Source organism: Quercus robur, chromosome 9, assembly GCF_932294415.1.
Source record: "Quercus robur chromosome 9, dhQueRobu3.1, whole genome shotgun sequence".
In the NCBI taxonomy this organism is placed as follows: domain Eukaryota; kingdom Viridiplantae; phylum Streptophyta; class Magnoliopsida; order Fagales; family Fagaceae; genus Quercus; species Quercus robur.
In genome coordinates this window covers 4,872,016-4,891,286 of record NC_065542.1, presented here as the reverse complement: position 1 = coordinate 4,891,286, position 19,271 = coordinate 4,872,016, and the positions used below count along the sequence as shown (strand labels likewise).

Here is a 19,271-nt window from a genome sequence, read left to right as displayed (position 1 = left end):
TTTACAATGAAAATTGTACATGAAAAGTAAATGTCGTTTTATAAAATTCCAAAGTTGAATTAAAGATACATTGTTTGATACTTGCAGGATGCCTCAACGCATGCCAAAGCTTCTACCAAGTATTGAAAATATAGCAGAGGGGTGTACCTTTACAGAAACAAGTCCCTCCTATACCGGTTTTCTCGTACCAACTAGGAAAAGGCAACTTGGAAGTATTATGTCCAGTGAATCTTTGATCAAAGCATGTTTTCAGGTCTCTTTATCTCTCTCAAGATAGCCTATGTAACATTGTATATATTCATAAGATAAACAAGACACAATTCACTCTTTCTTGCTCTCGACTAAAATTATTATTGTTGCTCAATAATGATACACTCAAAAACTAAGAATTCATCATTCACTTATCTAACAAGAAAAGTTTATGTAGAATCATATTTTAATTATGTTATTGGAGTCTTGTCCTGATGGTAAAGAATAAATCATTTACAGTTTTCAAAGACTATTGTATCTCAAAAACTAGAAAAAAAAAAAAATGAAGACTTACGCCTGAATGACAATTCTGCCATGTTTTCCAGAAAAACTTCAATGAGGGTGAAATTTTTGATTGCTGTTTCGCTGAGCGTGAGATCCCACAGTGGTTTTCCTGTCAAGATGTGAGGTCAGTGGAAATCGAGCTATCTTCAGATATTTGTAATGATCCTGATTGGATGGGATTTGCTTTATGTGGTCTTTTCTCTTTTAATACGCATCCAGCTCTTGTTCGTACGAATCTAGCATCAGGACGTTCTGAAGTCTCCCAATTTCGTTGTAAAATGCAGACCAACTCTTGTCCTGTGCGTTTAGTATGCTATGGAATATTGGCTACAAGCAACGAATTAATTTCGTTAAATAAACGTACATTCATTTGGGTATTGTTCATACCACGTACAACGCATGCACATTTATGGACTCAAACCGATTGGGTTGAGTTTTGGCTTGAAAGTGCTATTCCCGATTTGTCTGTTCAAAATTTTGGGATCAATCTTGTATTCAGGAAAAACATGGACGAGTTAACGAGTGTAATGGTACAATGCTCTGCCCCATTTGATAGCTTCCTTGACTCTTGCTCTCCGCAGTGTTTCTATTACATATGGAACGGTCATCCTGAGGTGTTCGTTGGAACAAAGAGCTCTTTTGAGGACCTACACCCTCAGAGTTTATTCATTTCGCAGGGGGAGACTAGTGGAATTGCCAAAAATTCTTATGACAAGGACCCATACCCTCACAATCATTTTCGGGTAAGAATTTATTAAATTATCAATTGACCAAAAAGTAAGTTATTAGGATTTGGTAAACTTAGTGGAGGAGTCAGAGATCAAACTTAAAAATTTTTGCTCTAATACTGTATTAAATTTATTGGGATAGGTAAATTTAATGATTTAACCACATAATTCTCACAGAATTCTTAACTTTTTGTTCAAATAATAAGAAATACAGTCTTCTCTATTTCATTTGACAATATTTCTATTTTGCAGTACTTTCATCCGTCCACTGCATATAATTCATGTTTCCCAACAAGACAAACTCCAAAGTGGTTCAATCATCAGAGTCGTGGGCACTTGGTCACAATTGACATACCCCCAAATTTGTACTATGACAGTAACTGGCTGGGACTCACTCTATGTGCTTCATTTTTAATCCCCAGGGATCAAAATGATGAAATTATAGCAAAATCTTCTCACTTCCTATCCTGTCAGTTCCAAACGAGTAAAGCTGGTCTGGATGATCAAATCCTTGGTTACCGCACCACTGATGAAGAAAACCAGTGGTTATTACGTGGTCTGAATGGACACATTTGGATATCCTACATACCTGGCGAGTCATTTAAGCATGTGTTCCATCAGGGCAGCCACATTGAGGCTTCATTTGTCACTAATTGGCCAGGTGTGACAGTGCAAAAATGTGGGTTTCGTCTTTTGTACAAGCATGATCGGGTACAGTTTGAGCAAGAACTAAAACATTGCAACACCTTCATTTCTGCACATCGGGATTTTACATGTCAACTTAGCCAGCGAGCCACGAAGTTAGAATTCAAGGAAGAATTTATGCAAGTGCTTAAAAAGGTTAAGACTCTACTCAATGAAAATGATATGCTGGTAAGAAATTATGAGTAATTGCTTTGTTTCAATTCCACTATCAATTCTCCCTCCATACGTCTCATAATTTTTATTTTTTATACAGGGCTTTGACAGGCACTCCAAATATTCGTATTGCTTCCCCCCAGTAGAAATTTTACCTTTGTTTAATCATAACACTGATGAGCCTTCGGTGACAATTGATACACTCAAAGAGTACAATGACAATGAATGGCATGGATTTGTACTATGCGCTTATTTTTCAATTGACGAGCATCAAACTGCAATGCTTGAAAATTTCGATTCAACAATATCTCACTACCTAGTTTGTCATTTGGAAACTGATATAGCTGGTCCAGACATAATACTCAATGTCCATTGCACCACTAAAGAAGAATTCATGTGGCTAGATACTGAAGATGGATTTCTTTGGTTGTCCTATATTCCACGTGAGTCGTTCCCAGATCAGTTCAATCAATTCACTTGGATTAAGGCTTCAATTATAAGTGATTGGCCAGGTGTGATGGTGCAGAAATGTGGGCTTAGTTTCTACCACAAGAATGATATTTGGTTTCAGCAAATAAGAATATACTGCAACGAGGAATACAAGTCTCGAGATCTCCCCAATCAAGTAATGGCTAGTTATATAGAGAAAACCAGTAGTGCAAAGAGTCTTCTCTGCAAAAATGACCCACAACCTAAAGATCAACACTGCCAAAGCAACCTGCTGGTATGTAATTAATAAACTACGAGTATTTGTTTTACCTCAAACATAATATTTTCTCTGCCTATCTTTAATTTCTCACTCGGACCTATTAAACACAATATTTTTGTTTTACAGGAATTTGATCCATCCCTAGACTATAATTCTTGTTTCCCACAAAAGGAAATTCCACATTGGTTCAATATTCACAGTGGTGAGACTCACGTGAGATTCTGTCTGACTCGAAAATTGTATAATGACACTACTTGGATGGGAGTTGCTCTATGTGCTCTTTTTTCAGTTGCAAAGGATGTAGCTAATGTCAATGACATTATGGATTCAAAAACTTCTTTCAAACTTATTTGTCAATTGAAAGCAAGTAATGGGCCTAATGATCTGAGTGTGAAACCTCGCCATATCTATTGGCCAACTAAAGAAGATCTCATGATGTCACTGCAAGGTGGATCCATTTGGCTATCATATATACCGCGTGGATCGTTTCCTGATTGGCTATATGATTGTACCTGCATTAAGGTTTCATTCAAGACAAATTTCCATGGCTTGAAGGTGCAGAAGTGTGGCCTTCGTCTCTTGTACCAGCATTCCGAGGTAAATTTCAAGAAAATAATCAGGGACTGCATGAAGTCCATGACTGATTCTTCGAGTTTCCTTAATCAAATGAAGATTAAAAAGAGAAATAGAAAAATGAGGTCTTGGATTGAGAGTCAACTTGGCGAAATTTACCCCCATCATAAGGATCAACGCTGCCAAAGCAACCTACTGGTAATTAATAACTATGATTATTTGCTGTCTTAAACATAATTTTCCATCTCCCTCTCTTTAATTTCTCTCAGCTCATTAAACACAATATTTCTGTTTCACAGGGGTTTGATCAATGCCTTTTCTATGATCCCCATTTTCCTCCAAGTGAAATTTTGGAGTGGTTCATTGATTGGAAGGATGAGCACTGGGTGACAATCCCTCTCCCTCCAAATTTGTACAATGATAGTACTTGGATGGGACTGGTTCTATGTGCTTCTTTTTCTGTCGACGTGAATCAGACTGCTCACATTCACATCATGGATTCTGAATACTATTGCCTTATGTTTCAGTTTGTAACAAATATTGGTACTGCAAGCCCTCTCATTGGCTATCAACTGACTAAAGAAAATCTCCAAATGTTAAAGCAAGGTACCAGATTTATTTGGCTGTCCTATATACCAAGTGGGTCACTTTGAAATTGTCCAAATCAATGCAGCTACATTAAGGCTTCAATTACAACCCGGTGCCCAGGCTTGAAGGTGGAGCAAAGTGGCCTTTGTCTCGTGTACAATCATGACGAGGACGAGTTTAAGCAAACAATAGGTGACAGCATAAAATCCTCGTCTGATGATTCGGATCTCATCCCTTAATTGACAACAGATAATGGAAATAGAGATAAGCAAAAGCTTGATGAAGAAGGAACATCTAGTAAAACCTCCAGCTCTAGGGAGGAGTCTAATTTTGAAAGTCTGAGGGGATCCATTGATCCTAAAGACAAGGGCAAGGGAGTTCTAGAAGAATAGCCTCTCTAATTTCCTTCTGAACTTACAGGTAACTGGTAAGTCATCCCCCTCTAATTTTCAATTTTTAGTTGATACAAAAGAACTAGTAATCTTTACTGCACAGATAAATCAGATGGAAAATATTTTTTTATCATGATATAGGACTTTTATAGGGTGATGAGTTCCTTGGACTGACAATTATAGTGTAATTTATTTGTTTCTTATTGTTTATGTGATTATAATGGCTTAACTTGGACTTACCTCTACACTAATTTTTTTTTTAATAAATCGTATTTTAAACAATATGGAATAGCAGTAATATTAAACTGATCATACTTTTTAAAAAAATTTCAATTTAAATCCTATACTTTTTCAAAACGTTTCGAATAAAACTTTCCATTAATTTCCTTGACATTATTGACAAAATTGACGTCATTTTAAATTTGTTTTACAATTGGCCAAAATTTCAAAAGTGGCATATCTTTTTCAGTATATATATATATATATATATATTTTCAAGTATTGAAATGAGAAAGAGTGGAGAATTAAATCCCTCTTCTCCATTGTAATTATCGAATTATGAAAAGAAAATATTGGGTATGAAGGTTCAAAAAAATCTAGGTGATTGAGCCGATTGTGGGTTTAATATAATTTCATTTCACTCTTTGTACATGTGTAAGCTCCCTTAATTTTTATTATTATTATTTTTGGCTGAATGTGTAAGCTATGCACCTCATCTCTCATCTTTATTAGTGTTTTTTTTTTCTTTCTTCTTTCTCTACCTTAGTAGCTTTGTGTGGCTGAGGATAGGGATACCATTTTCTTGGAGGACCTCAACAATGAAGTTGACTCATGGAGGATGAGGTAGAGCTTTCTTCTAGCTCTTGTAGGCAACAACGACAAGATTGACCTCCTCAATTCTTCGATAATATGACGTCTCATCATGGTCTTTGAATCGCCTTAGTGAGGACGAGACAAGTCAATGAGCTCCTAGTCCTAGGTTTCTCGATTATGTAATTTTTTTTTTCTTCAGTAGATGTGTAAAATTGGTAGTAGATTTCTGTTTTTCAGTTGATGTAAATTTGTGTAAATTTTTTCTTTTTTGATGAGATTTATAAATTTAGATGTCTTTTTTTGGTTAAGAGTAAATTTTGTAGAGAAGTTAAGGAAAGCTTACTAGATACATTGATGTTAAATAGACATGTGAATATCATAAAAATCATCAATTTCATCTTTATGTTGTCGAGCCTAAAGACCTAGTCAGCCCATCCCAGGATTGGTAAATTATGCCAAACCTTTTATTTTATTTTATTAATTTTGTAGAGAAGTTAAGGAAAGCTTACTAGATACATTGATGTTAAATAGACATGTGAATATCATAAAAATCATCAATTTCATCTTTATGTTGTCGAGCCTAAAGACCTAGTCAGCCCATCCCGGGATTGGTAAATTATGCCAAACCTTTTATTTTATTTTATTTTATTTTAATTCCTTCTGTTGAATTTGAATTTCTATTATACAACTTTTGGGTTTTATGTTCAATCCAAATTCTTATTATGCTTTAAGAATTTCGAAGGGGCAAAATTCATATATGCCTGTCTTGGCTAGAGATTTTATAGATTCTGTTGATTACATGTGCATCAAAAAATTTGTAAAAGGATGCATGAATAATTATTCTTCTAAAACAATGTTTTAACATCCTGTCATAGAGTCAACGACCAAAGAATGTAGATTTTTGATTCCTTTTTCTTAGTTTGGGTTGGAATACCAAGTTATTACTAGGAGACTGCTTAGCCTAGCCCAATTGAAAAAAAAAGGTAAGGTAATAAGTTGGTCGGCCCATATTGGTAACAATTTTATGGGCCAAAAGTTTCCTATCAAGAACATAACATTGATACTTGACTTGCCTCTTTCGATGTTCTGGAGGATGATATTAGATGGGCTACTACTGGTTTGAGGGAAGTACATTTTCATTGTATAGGATTTGAACGTAACCATGCTCCTCATGCTTTGGCAACATAGGCTATTGTGAGATGCAATATGCATTTGAATGAATAAAATAGCTCTGGTTTTTCTATTAAAAAAAAAAAAAAAAAAGCTACAGTAAATCAAGGGGACTAATATAAACCCCATAGATTGAATTCCAAGTCTATTTTATTGAATAATAATTATTACATACATTCCTTAAATGCATCATCTTTTTCATGACATGTGTATTTCGCATGTGGATTCAACAACAATTTCATGTCTATATATTTCTAAGGTTTATTATAATTAAGATTGAATTCACAAATTTTTATTGTTTAAATTGAAAAATACATCACATAAAAAAAAAATGCTAAAATGAAAAATTCACCATCTAAGTTTCACTAGAATTTATTTTAGTCTTTTTATTTTGTTTTCATTCATTTCAGTCCAATAAATTTCAAGTTTATTCAATTAAGCTCTCTTCATCAAATTTTGTTAAAGGTTGCTATACAGCACCATGGTACCCAGATCCATTTGGGCCTTGAATTCTGACCCAGCAGCGTGCCCCATGGCCCCAATCTCTTTCTACCCAAAACCCTAGCCCGAACCCACACAAACTACAGGCCCAAGTTTTGTCACTTGGTCCTTGCTTGGCAAACCATTCCCGAACAACAAAGAAAGAATGACGTTCAAACACCATCCTTCTCATACCCGGCAGTGCCTTAGGAAACATCGCTGTCGAGCATGTCTGCTAGAGTGGGAACCAAGTTCCAAGGCCACTCTCACCACACTCCACTCCCACCTAACCATCCACTTATGACTAATGATATTGGACCTCCCATTGCACTAACCATGGCAGTAATCATGATCTCTCCACTAATTTAGAGCTATAAATATGAGAAGATGGAGGAAGAAAAAAGGTTGTTGAAAGGTTCTCAAGGAAATAGAGAGTAGAGAAAAAAGAGTGATTCAGAGAGAGAGAGAGAGAGAGAGAGAGAGAGAGAGAGAGAGAGAGGTAGTTTCACTGAGTCTCTATGCCGAGAACAATCCGAAGTAGGAAATCCTAAACTCACTTTACAAATAACTTGTGAGCCAAAGTGAGGTCAGGCCTAATAGCCTCATTTTAGGTGTGCACAGTTGCAGTTAATTGCGCAAATTTTTAATTTTTTTATTATTCAAATTAAAAAAAAAAACAATTAATGATTAAAAAATATCTTCCATAATTTTTTTTAAAAAATTTAATAGAAGTTGCGAAAGAGGCCTTAATTGAATACACTTTAAACTTAGAAAACTGAAATAAATTCTGTTGGCACTTTCTCATGTGCTTGGGAGTCCAGCCGTCTAGGAGGAAAATGGTGAATTTTTTATTTTAGCCTAAAAAAATTGAAAAATACAAACAACCCTAATTTATGATGGTTTCTACAATTAATCTATTTGTTATTTTTTATAGTATTAATCCAATTTGTTACGTGACAAACTCACAAAGTCTATTACTAGTCCATGTTGAATTATTGCTTTCAAGATTATTATTATTATTATTTGGATAGAGATTTCAAGATAAGTTGATGTGGCTTTTGCAACAGCATCTAATATTGTATGTTTCTTTTGCCAGCCAAGTCAATGAACCTGTCATTCTTTGGAAAAACTTTTTTTTTTTTTTTTTTTTTTGGAGTACTGAACTCCTTTGGAAAACTTAGTCTTGGACAATGGGAAAAATATACATAAAAACAAATTAATAGTAGGTGAATACAGCTAGTCATGTCAGGGAAACAATGACCCCCACACGCAGAAAATTAAATGAAACTTTAATGTTGGTAAATTGGGTTCAAATTTTGCATTCATTAAAAATCTATTGATGTATGATAATTATAAATGCATTTATCATAAAACAGACATGAGAAGTTCAAATCCTATCTTATGTGAAAAAAACAACAACTAATCATGGCATCTTCACTGCAAAGACTTCTTTCTTTTTTCTTTTCTTTTTTTAATAATGTGTATGTTGCTCATCATGATATTTATTTTAGAGGAATGCACAAAAACATTTATTGAATTTTTTGATGTTGTAACCATTTTTATAATATGACTTTTGTGAATAATATGATTTATAATTTTAATTCTTTTGGCTAAATGGTTTGTTAGGATTTTTTGCATATGATAAATGCAATGAATCAATTTGATTATATATATTATATATCATTGAGTTATCACTTGAACTCTAAATCAATTTGAAATCTACATATTATATAATAATATGTGAAACTGAGAGAAATTCAAATTAGAGTTTCAATTTTGCGCCATGTGTTTTAAATTATTTATTTTTAAAGAGTTTTATTTCTTAATTTTAGAATCAAATGTGGGACCATATCATAAATATTCATCCAAGTGAGTTATTAAGTATAAAAACTAAAAAGTCTAGAATAAATAAATCATAAAAAAAGTGTTTCACAATAATTAAAAAAAAAATGAACAATTTACATTTTATACCTAATAATATCTTTACAAAATTTTTTAAAGAGTTAACAAAATATAAAAATGACTATCAATAGTATTTAAATTATATATATAAGAATTATATTATGCATTCTATTGTATATTTTTAAGTGTATCCATACATATACATAGGGTTACAAGCTAGTTATAGTAATAGAAAAGAAGAATATTTGTATTATAGAGTATTGAGTGACTGACTTATTTTTCTAAAAAACGAAAAGAGTGATTGACTTATTTGGAAAGTAAATTTATAAGATTGGCTTAGAGCACTAGCATTAAGAGCATTCTTATCAAAAGTTTCAAATGCTAAATATGCTATTTTTTAATATCTGATTCTAAAAAGGCACACTACTTAAGGGTGCTATACTTAAAAGTTTTAACATCTTAACTATAGTAGAATGTCATCTTTGACATCCTACTGTAGCTGAAATCTTAAAAATAAAAATAAAAATAACAATTTATTATCACTTCAATTAAAATAAGAATTTCTCTTTTCTTCTAATGTTGACACAAGTTTTTGAGAGTCCATTTTTTTATACATCATTATTTTAATATATATTTATAATTATGCTAAATTTCAAATTACACTCTTTAAGTTTTGGGTAACTCCTAAAGTATAAAAATTTAGATAGTTGCATTATATTTTGATAACAAGGACCTTTAAATTTTAAATGCACATTTTTCTTCCAATTATACTCTAACTTTATGTCAATTATATTTAGGGTAAATTGTAAATTACACCTCTAAAATTTTGGAGTGTTTAGATTTTACACCTTGAAGTTTTAGAATTTGAATTTTACCTCCTGAAGTTTTGGGGTGTTTGGATTTTACATCCTGATATTTCATAATTTAGATTTTACCCCCTAAATTTTGGGGGTGTTTGGATTTTATGCATTATATATTACCTTTAAATATTGATTTATTGCATCACCGCATACCCTTGGTGCGATGGTCACTTTACAAGTATTAGTGCTTGTGGGGTGTGGGGAGAAAGGACCGAGGTTCAAGTCTTTAGAAGGGAGTTTTCCCACATATATACACTTAGATTAGGATCAAATAAAATTTCTATCTTGTATTAAAAGTAAAAAATCATAATACCGAAAAAAAAAAATCACTTTATAAAAATTGTCGTGGCGTCAAACGATTCTAAATTTTTTTTTTGGTCAGTCTAAAACATTTCTTTTGTATACATACGTTATTTTTTTAATTGATTAATAACTATCATGTTGTGCAACATAAAATTAAAAAAAATTAAAAAATAAAAACTTTGTATTTGACTAGGGGCCAAGTAAACCACCAACCATTTTTTTTTTCTTTTCACTTTTGCTTTGAAGATGCCATGAGTACACTGAGAATTTCATTCCTTTTAGAGTGTTTCGTGCTAAGCGGGTAGTGCAAAACGCGGACATTGTTTTATGAGTGTGGGCCGTTGTTGTGGAAAAAGCAATCTGATTTCGAAAGGAAATGACATCTTGGAGTTGTCCCATGTAAGATTTGTTATGTTCAAAGCTATAATTCATTTGGACAAGTAAAACAATTTGCGCCTTGACAAATATGATGGACCCCCTGAAACTTTGAGAAAGGTCTTTGAAATTTTTTTTGGGTTCGTACGTGGGCTCGGATTATATTGAGGTCGTGCCGGTGTATGTTGAATTCACACCAGGTGTTTATTAGAATGTTTTGGTTTCTCAAAAAAAAAAAGAAAAAAAATTCTAACTTACTCCTTTCAAAGTATAATAAATGCATAGTTATTAAACCCGGTCCGTAAACGGGTGACATGTCACTTAGACCGGTTTTATTATTTAAATAGACTGTTTGTGCATAAGACTCAGTCAAGTCCAGTTAAATCTGACAGGTTTGTGGCGACCTGTGTAAACTAGATGAGTTTTTATCACTTTGTTGGCTTTGTGAAATTTGTAAAATTACATATGTAAGTCCACTTTATCGACTTCTATACTGTTTTATGAATTATAATATGGTAATATAAAGAGGAGAGAACCTAATTTTATTATTATTATTATCAAACAAATGCACTTCTTTGTTTTTTTGCCTACCTCCAAGAATTCTATCTCATCAAAAGATTACTTTATTATTGTGAAACCTTAATTTTGAATTATAAAAATAAGTTTAATTTAGCCATTTGTCTATTTTTTTAATTTAAATATTTATATTATGATTTCTATGTGTGTATATGTACATATATTCTTTTCAAAAAAAAAAAATTTATACGTACATATATAATTTTTTTTATTTGACTTGCGGTTTAACTGATGACTCACTAGTTAAACCGGTAACCAAGTGACCCGGCTCAGAGACCGGTTAATGTTCGGGCAGGTCTAATAACTATAATGTTTGCAACTGTTGAAAAGTATATTTCACTTTCTTTGTGAATGAAGAGCAAATCAAGATTTTTATTACATTTAAATGTAATATTTTACTACTGATTGATTGCCTTAATCATGTGCAAAATTGAAAATCCTAAAAAATTTATTTGATAGCCAAAAGATTAAAAGTAGAAATCATCTTACTGACAGAAATCATTTTATAAAAAATTGTTATAGCGTCAAAAAATTCTATAAACCTATTTGGGGATCAGTCTAAATAATTTCTTTTGGATACATATTTTTTTTTTGGATTAATAATTATCATGTCGTGCAAGTTTGCAAGTTGTAACCAAAAAAATAAAATAAATAAAAAAGGACTTTGTATATATGTGCCAAATGCCAATAAAGTAAAACCCACTAATTCATCATTGTCTTACCTTTTTTTTCTTCTTTTCCATATTTGCTTTGAAGATGCCATGAATTCATCGAGTTTCATTCCTTTTGGAGTGTTCGTGTCAAGCAGCTATGTTGACTTGTTGGGATAAGAAACGCAATCTGCAAATAAATTACAAGGAAAAAAAAAAAAATGCAATCTGCTTTCAAAAGGAAATGGCCTCTTGGAAAGAAAATGTTAGCATTCACACCAAAGGTGTGAAAATTACTATATTATCATTTTAGCACCAAAATCAAGAAAAAAAAAATCATCTTTATCAAAGTCGCCAAACTTAAAAGTTTTTAGCAACTTGCTAAAATTTGAACAAAAACACTGTAACTTAACAAAATTGATTAAACTTGAAACTTTTAAGATAATCAAAAGTTTTATTTGTGAGGAGTGTGAAAACAAACACACGGAGAAAGAAAGCACAGAGTCCATTCCTAGTGAAAATGGCCAAATACCACCATTTTCAGAAATTTGTAGCAAAAAAGCACTGTTTCGGAACTAAATGGGAATTTACCACTTTTTATGTACTTGGGCTCACTAAACTTGAGTTCTAAACGTTACTCGAGTTTAGTAAACTTGAGTTTCTAGTTTCATTCCAACGTGGCATTGCTGACCTGGAATTTGTGCAATAAAAAAAAAATAACGTGGTACTCGAGCTTGGTAAACTTGAGTTCCTTGTAAATAATGCAGAAAAGAGAGTGAACAATTTTTGAAATAATGCTGAATAGAAAATAATTTTATGCAAAATGCTAGAAATAATTTTATGCTACTTATTTTTATCTTTATGTTTATTTGTCGATTATCCCAAAAAAAAAATTATAAGGAACTCAAGTTTACCAAGCTCGAATTCCATATTACTTAATTTTATGTTTATGTTTATTTATCAATTATCCAAAAAAAAAAAAAAAAAATTGTAAGGAACTCAAGCTTGGTGAGCTCGAGTACCTTAGAAAAACAATACTGAGCATTTTATTTACAAAGAACTCGAGTTTGGTATGCTCGAGTTCCATATTACAATTAAGGAACTCAAGTTTACCAAACTCGAGTACCACATTATTATTTTTTTTTTTATTGCACAAATTCCACGTTAGTAGCGCCACGGTGGAATGAAACTAGGAACTCAAGTTTACTAAACACGAGTACCGTTTAAAACTGGAGTTTAGTGAGCTTGAGTACATAAAAAGTGGTAGATTCCCATTTAGTTCCGAAACAATGCTTTTTTGCTACAAATTTATGAAAATGGTGGTATTTGGCCACTTTCACCGTCCATTCCTTTATTAAACAGTATCTGATAATATTACATGCAGGAAATAGTTTTTGAATAGCAGATGATAAATAAATATCAATAGGAAATGAAGAAGGATGCAGAAGTAGAGACATTTTTGAACGGCTTTTTGTTTGTACTTTTAAAAGTTTTGATAGTATCAAGTATTGGGAAAAGTTTAATGATAATTTTTTTATTTTACCATAAATTTTAGCTAAATAAAATTTTTTTTTCTTCAATTCTCTAAACGAGGAGACTAGAGAGAAAACTTTCTTGTTAATGGAAATATCTCATACCTGGTACGCCCCACCACATCTGAAAATGTCTATTTCACACACACATGATTCACACACTCACCACTTTTGCATAGAAAATCATAATTTTCAACTATTTCACGTCATAATTTTAGTTTAAAAAATTGAATGTGTGTAGATAAATGAGTGTGTGAAATAGACATATTTCTTAAAGAAATTTTAGCAGCTTCGTTTTAGTCATAGCTGATAGCTGGTTACCACTAAACTACCATGTCCTCCACCATCGATTTAAAAAAGAAAAAGAAAAAGCAATAAAAGGAGAGGAGTGCAAGTGGGGGACTGGTAATCAATAACTCGTGCCATGCAAAAGCTCTGAAAAAAAGTAATGGGAAAAGGAATAAATTTCCTTGAGGGTGGCCCAGGAAAAGTTGTTGACTTGACTGAGAACAGGGGATTTGAAATTGTGAAAACACACGGAAAAAGAAAGAACAGAGTACAATCAATTATTTAACAGGTAGAGTTTTAGAAAAAGTATATTAGTATATAATTAAAATTTTTAAGGCTAAATGATAATTTATTTAATTAAAAAAATTAAAATGAAAATTAATCCAATCTGCCTCTGAGATTGGGGTTATCATAAGCTATCAAGAATTTTTTCTTTTTTAATATTCAATTTGCTCCCTATGCTCATAGAACAATTTAAACCATTAAAAAAAAAAAAAAAAATTCATGCTCTTCTAATTCTAAGTCCTTGCTTCTTTTCAATATCTTGTTTTAACTGCATATATCTCACATTGTAGCAATTATATATGCAAAAGAATTTCTAGTAGCCAATGTAGATAAATAATTGTTAGAAATGGAGAAGGATACAAATTAGGTTATGCCAATTATATGCGTGAAAGAGTAACTAGTGGCTAGTGATAGATAAATAAAAGTTTAAGATGGAGAAGGAAGAGCAATAGAATTTTCAAAGTGTATTAACAGATGTTTGTTTATGCTTATAGAGTAAATTGAATATTTTAAAAAAAAATTGATAATATCTAACAATTAACCCAAATCTGAAGACGGTTCGAGTAGTGACACTTTAACGAATATGTTGTGCTCTCTACGATAGCTTTATCAAGGATCCAATGATACTTGTGGTGTTACTCTTATCATCACATGGTGTGAGGTCGATGACGATGAGTCCACACTCCATACCAAAAACTTCCTTTTTTACTAAAAAGGAAAAATGAGGTAACTTTGTCCACCTCTATTGATAATAATAATAATAATAATAATAATAAACCAACAAACAATAAAGCAAAGGAGTAAGAAACTGGGGGACTAGATAAAGTGCTAAACTAACCACTAAAAAAGTAGAGGGTAAAAGTGTGGTTGATTGACTAAAAGACATATGTAAAATTTTGAATGGTGAACACACACATGAATAGGAGATATAACAGATTCCAATTGAGCATTGAACTATAATATAAAGTACACCATTTAATTTAAAAACTTAAGTTTACGAGTTTGGATCAAATTATATTATAACTAACCTCATCACATGTGCTTTGCGCGTGAGATGGGACTTTTTTTTTTTTTTGGTTTAGTATCATAATTTTCTCTTAAAAAAAAATTTGTATAAGTTTGTTTTGAAAACATAGATTAGTAGAAGAATGTCCTATTTTGTAGCCATTTTAAATAAAGTTGGAGATATACTTTTACCGGGTTATCTTTAAGTTTTTTCTCTGTTAAACCTAAGGTTTAAAGTATTTCTAAACCACATAAAAGTCTAGTCCAAAGAAGAGAATCATCTTTGGGGGTGTAATTTTAATTTACCTTTATATTTATATACAAATTTATGCATTATTTATTACCTTTGAATATTGATTCATTGCCATAGTCATATGCAAAATCCTAACAAATTATTTAATTAACCATTTTTTTTTTTTTTGAGGAACAATTAACCAAAACATTAAAAGTAAAGAATCATCATACCGAAAAACAAAATCATTTTATAAAAATTGTTGTGGCGTCAAATGATTCTATAAATCTTTTTTTTTTTTTTTTTGGTCAATTTGATATGGATAAAAGAGATTGATCACAAAAGATAAGCTGACGGTTTATTGGTGACGGAATCTACTGAACTGTCAGCCCTCATTTAATGATTGACGGCACGCAAGAGTTATAGGGAGAGTCACCAGAGGCATCCAAAGGCTGACGGGATCATAAAGCTGAAGGGAGACTGAAGCTGACGGGATGAAGACTGAAGGCATAATGTAAGCTGACGGAACTAGTCAAAGAATGCTTGCTAACCACGTTTGCGTGTATAAGGAAATGACTTGCCCTCCACGTTTTGAGAAACCTAAGAGGGATTCCTATATGGAAAGGATCCCGCAAAATACGCTCAAGAAGACTCATATAAGGAAAAAACTTCTACTCCAAGGAAAAGGGGTCAACCCCTACTACTATAAAAACCCAAGCACTCTCACGAACCAAGGTACGCATAATTTACCGTCTCTAGTACTCTAGAGTTGTGAGAATAGTTCTGACTTGACCTTCGGAGGGTATTTGGCCGGTACCACACCGGTGCTCTCTGCTAGGTCCTTTCTTTTTGCTGTGCAGGTGCTGTTTGGAGCGCGCGAGGACCGTGTGGCTTACTAGTGATATTTTCAGCATCATCACAGTCTAAACAATTTCTTTTGGATACATACGTTTTTTTTTTAATTGATTAATAATTATCATGTTGTGCAATATAAATAAAAAAATAAAAGCTTTTTATGTGACGAGGGGCCAAGTAAACCACCAACCATTTTTTTTCCTTTTCCCTTTTGCTTTGAAGATGCCATGAATACATAGAGAATTTCATTCCTTTTAGTGCGTTTCGTGTTAAGCGGGTAGTGCAAAACGCGGACATTGTTTTATGAGTGTGGGCTGTTGTTGTAGAAAAAACTCAGAGAAAGGTTTTCGAAATTTTTTTGGATTCGTTCGTGGATTCAGCTTATATTGATGTTGTGCCAGTGTATGTTGAATTCACACCATGTGTTTATTAGAATGTTTTGGTTTCTCAGAAGAAAAAAAATTATATATTCTAACTTACTAATCCTTTCAAAGTATAATAAATGCGTAGTTATTAAACCCGGATCGAAAACCGGTGACCTGTCACTTAGACCAGTTTTTTTGTTTAAATAGACTGTTTGTGCACAAGACCCGGTCAAATCCAGTTAAATTTGATGGGTTTGTGGCGACCTATGTAACCTAGATGAGTTTTTATCACTTGGTTGGGTTTGTGAAATTTGTAAAATTACATATATAAGTCCACTTTATTGACTTCTTTACTATTTTATGAATTATAATATGGTAATATAAAGAGGAGAGAACCTAATTATTATTATTATTATCAAACAAATTCACTTCTTTGTTTGTATGCCTACCTCTATGACTTCTATCTCATCAAAAGACTACTCTATTATTGTGAAACCTTAATTTTAAATTATAATAATCAGTTTAATTTAAATATTTATATTATGATTTCTCAAACTTTTTTGTATATGTATGTGTGTGTATATATAGATGTACATATATTCTTTTAAAAAATATATATAACAAATATAATTTTTTTATTTGACCTTGCAATTTGACCGATGACTTACTAGTTAAACTGGTAACCTAATGACCCAGCTCATAGGTTGGTCAATGTTCGGGTGGGTTTAATAACTATAATGATTGCAATTGTTGAAAAGTATATTTCACATATTTTTCTTGTTTGTCAAGTTTTACAAAGTCCTTAAATAGGCCTCTAAGTCTATAAGCGTTTTTGATAGACTATTATTAATAAAATACAGGCTTTTTGTTGAATTCTTTCTCTAGTAGATTCTAGTTTATCACCTTGTGGATTTAAAGAACCCCTCGTGGATTCGAGGTTCACTACCCAAAAACTAACATTTTAGGTTTTGTTCATCAAAGAGGGCATCGTGTGTGCTTTCTTCAGACTTCTATGACATCAATTGGTATTAGAGCCTTGACTTATCCTGGCCTGGTGGCTGACGTATGAGACGGTAGCAATTCCGATGACAGAAAACTTAGTAAGTATTACGTGGCATACAGTTAGCACTCATAAATATCTTTGCTAGGATACCGTTGTTGGAAAATGGAAACAATAGGGATAACTGTCGCAAAGACATAACTCATGGGCAACCTATTGGTAAGCAAATTTCATATAAACCTTATAGAAGAATTGCAAGTTTTAATAGTTATTTTTATAATGACGATTTTCTTAATTAGTTACTGGATCTAGAGGATTTATTTGACTATGAGAATATTTGTGATGAGAAAAAAAAATTAAACTTGCTTTGTATAAACTTAGTGGATATGCCTTACATTGGTGGGAACGATTACAATTTAATTGAATCCAACAAGGTGAAGACAAAATTCGTTCATGGCCAAAGATGAAAAAGATGCTTGCTATCAACTTTTATCCTTTGGATTGTGATGAACTTTGTCGTATACAAAACAAGATTATTATTGGCCAAAACTTTCATACTTGAATTGTTTTGAAGAGCCATATATTCCACCATTAAAGGAAGAATTGCATGTTGAAGAAATTATTGTTCTTGAAGATTATGTACAAGTCAAAGAACAAAATATAGATATTTCTGAAGAAATTAATGAAGGTCTTGTTATGGAAGAAGATCCTAAAATCAAGAAAATACCAAAATATAGAGATTTTTATGTAATTTATTATTTTTGGTATTTTTATGTAATTTGTTATGGAAGAAGATCCAAAAATACCAAAAATAATAAATTACAATAATTAAATAGTAAATTGTATCCTACATCAGGAGAGAGAAATGATGCGACGTAAGGGAAGGAAAGAGAAAAAGTGATTTCGGCAATGGTATTGTCAAAGCTTCCCAACTGAACTGACCTAACCGATTGTTTTGATTGAAACAAGGATAAAGAAAATTTTTTTTTGAATTGTGGCAATGCTATTGCTGAAATAGGAGGAGAGAGGAGAGAGAAAAAAATTGAATTGTGGCAATCTCATTACCACAATTCAACTTAAAATTTGTTTTTTTCCTCTCATCATATTTTCACACAAGAAATAAGAATCTCTTCAACTTTTCATTTTAATATATTTTTTATGTACCTCTCTGTGTTGCAACTGTATTTTTTTTTTTTTTTTTGGCAACTGTGTTGAGATAGGGAGAATGATAACTAAAAATTTAAGAGGCGGGGGGATCATAATATGCAGAGGAGTCACACACTCACACCTATTCTTCATAGACGACGGTCACTTTTTTTTAGGCTATAGAAGGGGAATGTATTTACTTCTGATTAATACAAAATTTGTTAAAATTTAATCTAAAATATTTTTTAGATAATAACAATTTATTGAGTGGTATAACATTAATAAATATTTGAGGAGTTAATTATAATTTTAATAATGGGATTTTATTTAAATTTTATTTTTTTATTTTTTTGCCTGAGTAAAAGTTGAGGGGATTTGACCACCACATTTCTAACAAAACATATAGGTGAAATGGCATTGGACCAGATGGCTATTAGTTTTTATGGCAACACCTTCATTTACCTCTTTTAATTTTCCTTAAGATTAAGGTAAGTGGCTCAAGAGAATTTATTTATTATTTTTTAAAAAGTTCAAGGACAAAAAGTATAATGTTTCCAATGATTATGGGGAAAAAAAAGTTTTTTTTTTTTTTTTTTTTTTTTTTTTTTTTTTTTTTTTTTTTTTTTTTTAAGCTTAGGAGTTAGGAACAAAAATTGAATGTCATTCAAACTTTAAGAACGAAAACACCATTTTAGCATAATATGTGTAATTTTTTTTAATAAGTGCTTAAGAGTATTCACATCTGAAGTGCTAAAAACTTAGCATTTAACACCCCCAAAAAGCTACAAGTGTTTTGGCTAAATATTGCTTAAACATGAGTTTATGGGCTTTATGTGTTTAAAATTGAAATATCTCCTAATTTTAGCTGTCTACTGGTTGTTTCTTAAGGTGAAGAATTTTTCCTTTAAAGGGGAGCCTTTTAGATTTAGTATTTGGTGTTTGGAATTTCGGTAATGAATTTGGTGCTCAAACACCAAAAATGCTATATTACCATTCCAAACACTAAAAAAATAGCGTTTGCCCAAAAAAAAAAAAGGTGCCAAATATATTTA

At 31.9% G+C, this 19,271-nt stretch overlaps 2 protein-coding genes across 2 annotated transcripts; both read left to right on the top strand.

The window, feature by feature from the left end:
• Positions 1–539: 539 nt before the first annotated feature.
• On the top strand, positions 540–2,209 carry LOC126700089 (uncharacterized). Its single transcript, XM_050398074.1, has 2 exons — positions 540–1,277; positions 1,515–2,209. The coding sequence occupies exons 1-2, from the start codon at positions 708–710 to the stop codon at positions 2,151–2,153; spliced, it is 1,209 nt and encodes a 402-aa protein (XP_050254031.1). The 5' UTR covers positions 540–707; the 3' UTR covers positions 2,154–2,209.
• Positions 2,210–2,335: 126 nt separating this feature from the next.
• On the top strand, positions 2,336–5,528 carry LOC126700088 (uncharacterized). The gene is made up of 4 exons (XM_050398072.1): positions 2,336–2,844; positions 2,956–3,600; positions 3,702–4,417; positions 5,149–5,528. The coding sequence occupies exons 1-3, from the start codon at positions 2,401–2,403 to the stop codon at positions 4,053–4,055; spliced, it is 1,443 nt and encodes a 480-aa protein (XP_050254029.1). The 5' UTR covers positions 2,336–2,400; the 3' UTR covers positions 4,056–4,417; positions 5,149–5,528.
• The last annotated feature ends 13,743 nt before the right edge of the window (positions 5,529–19,271 follow it).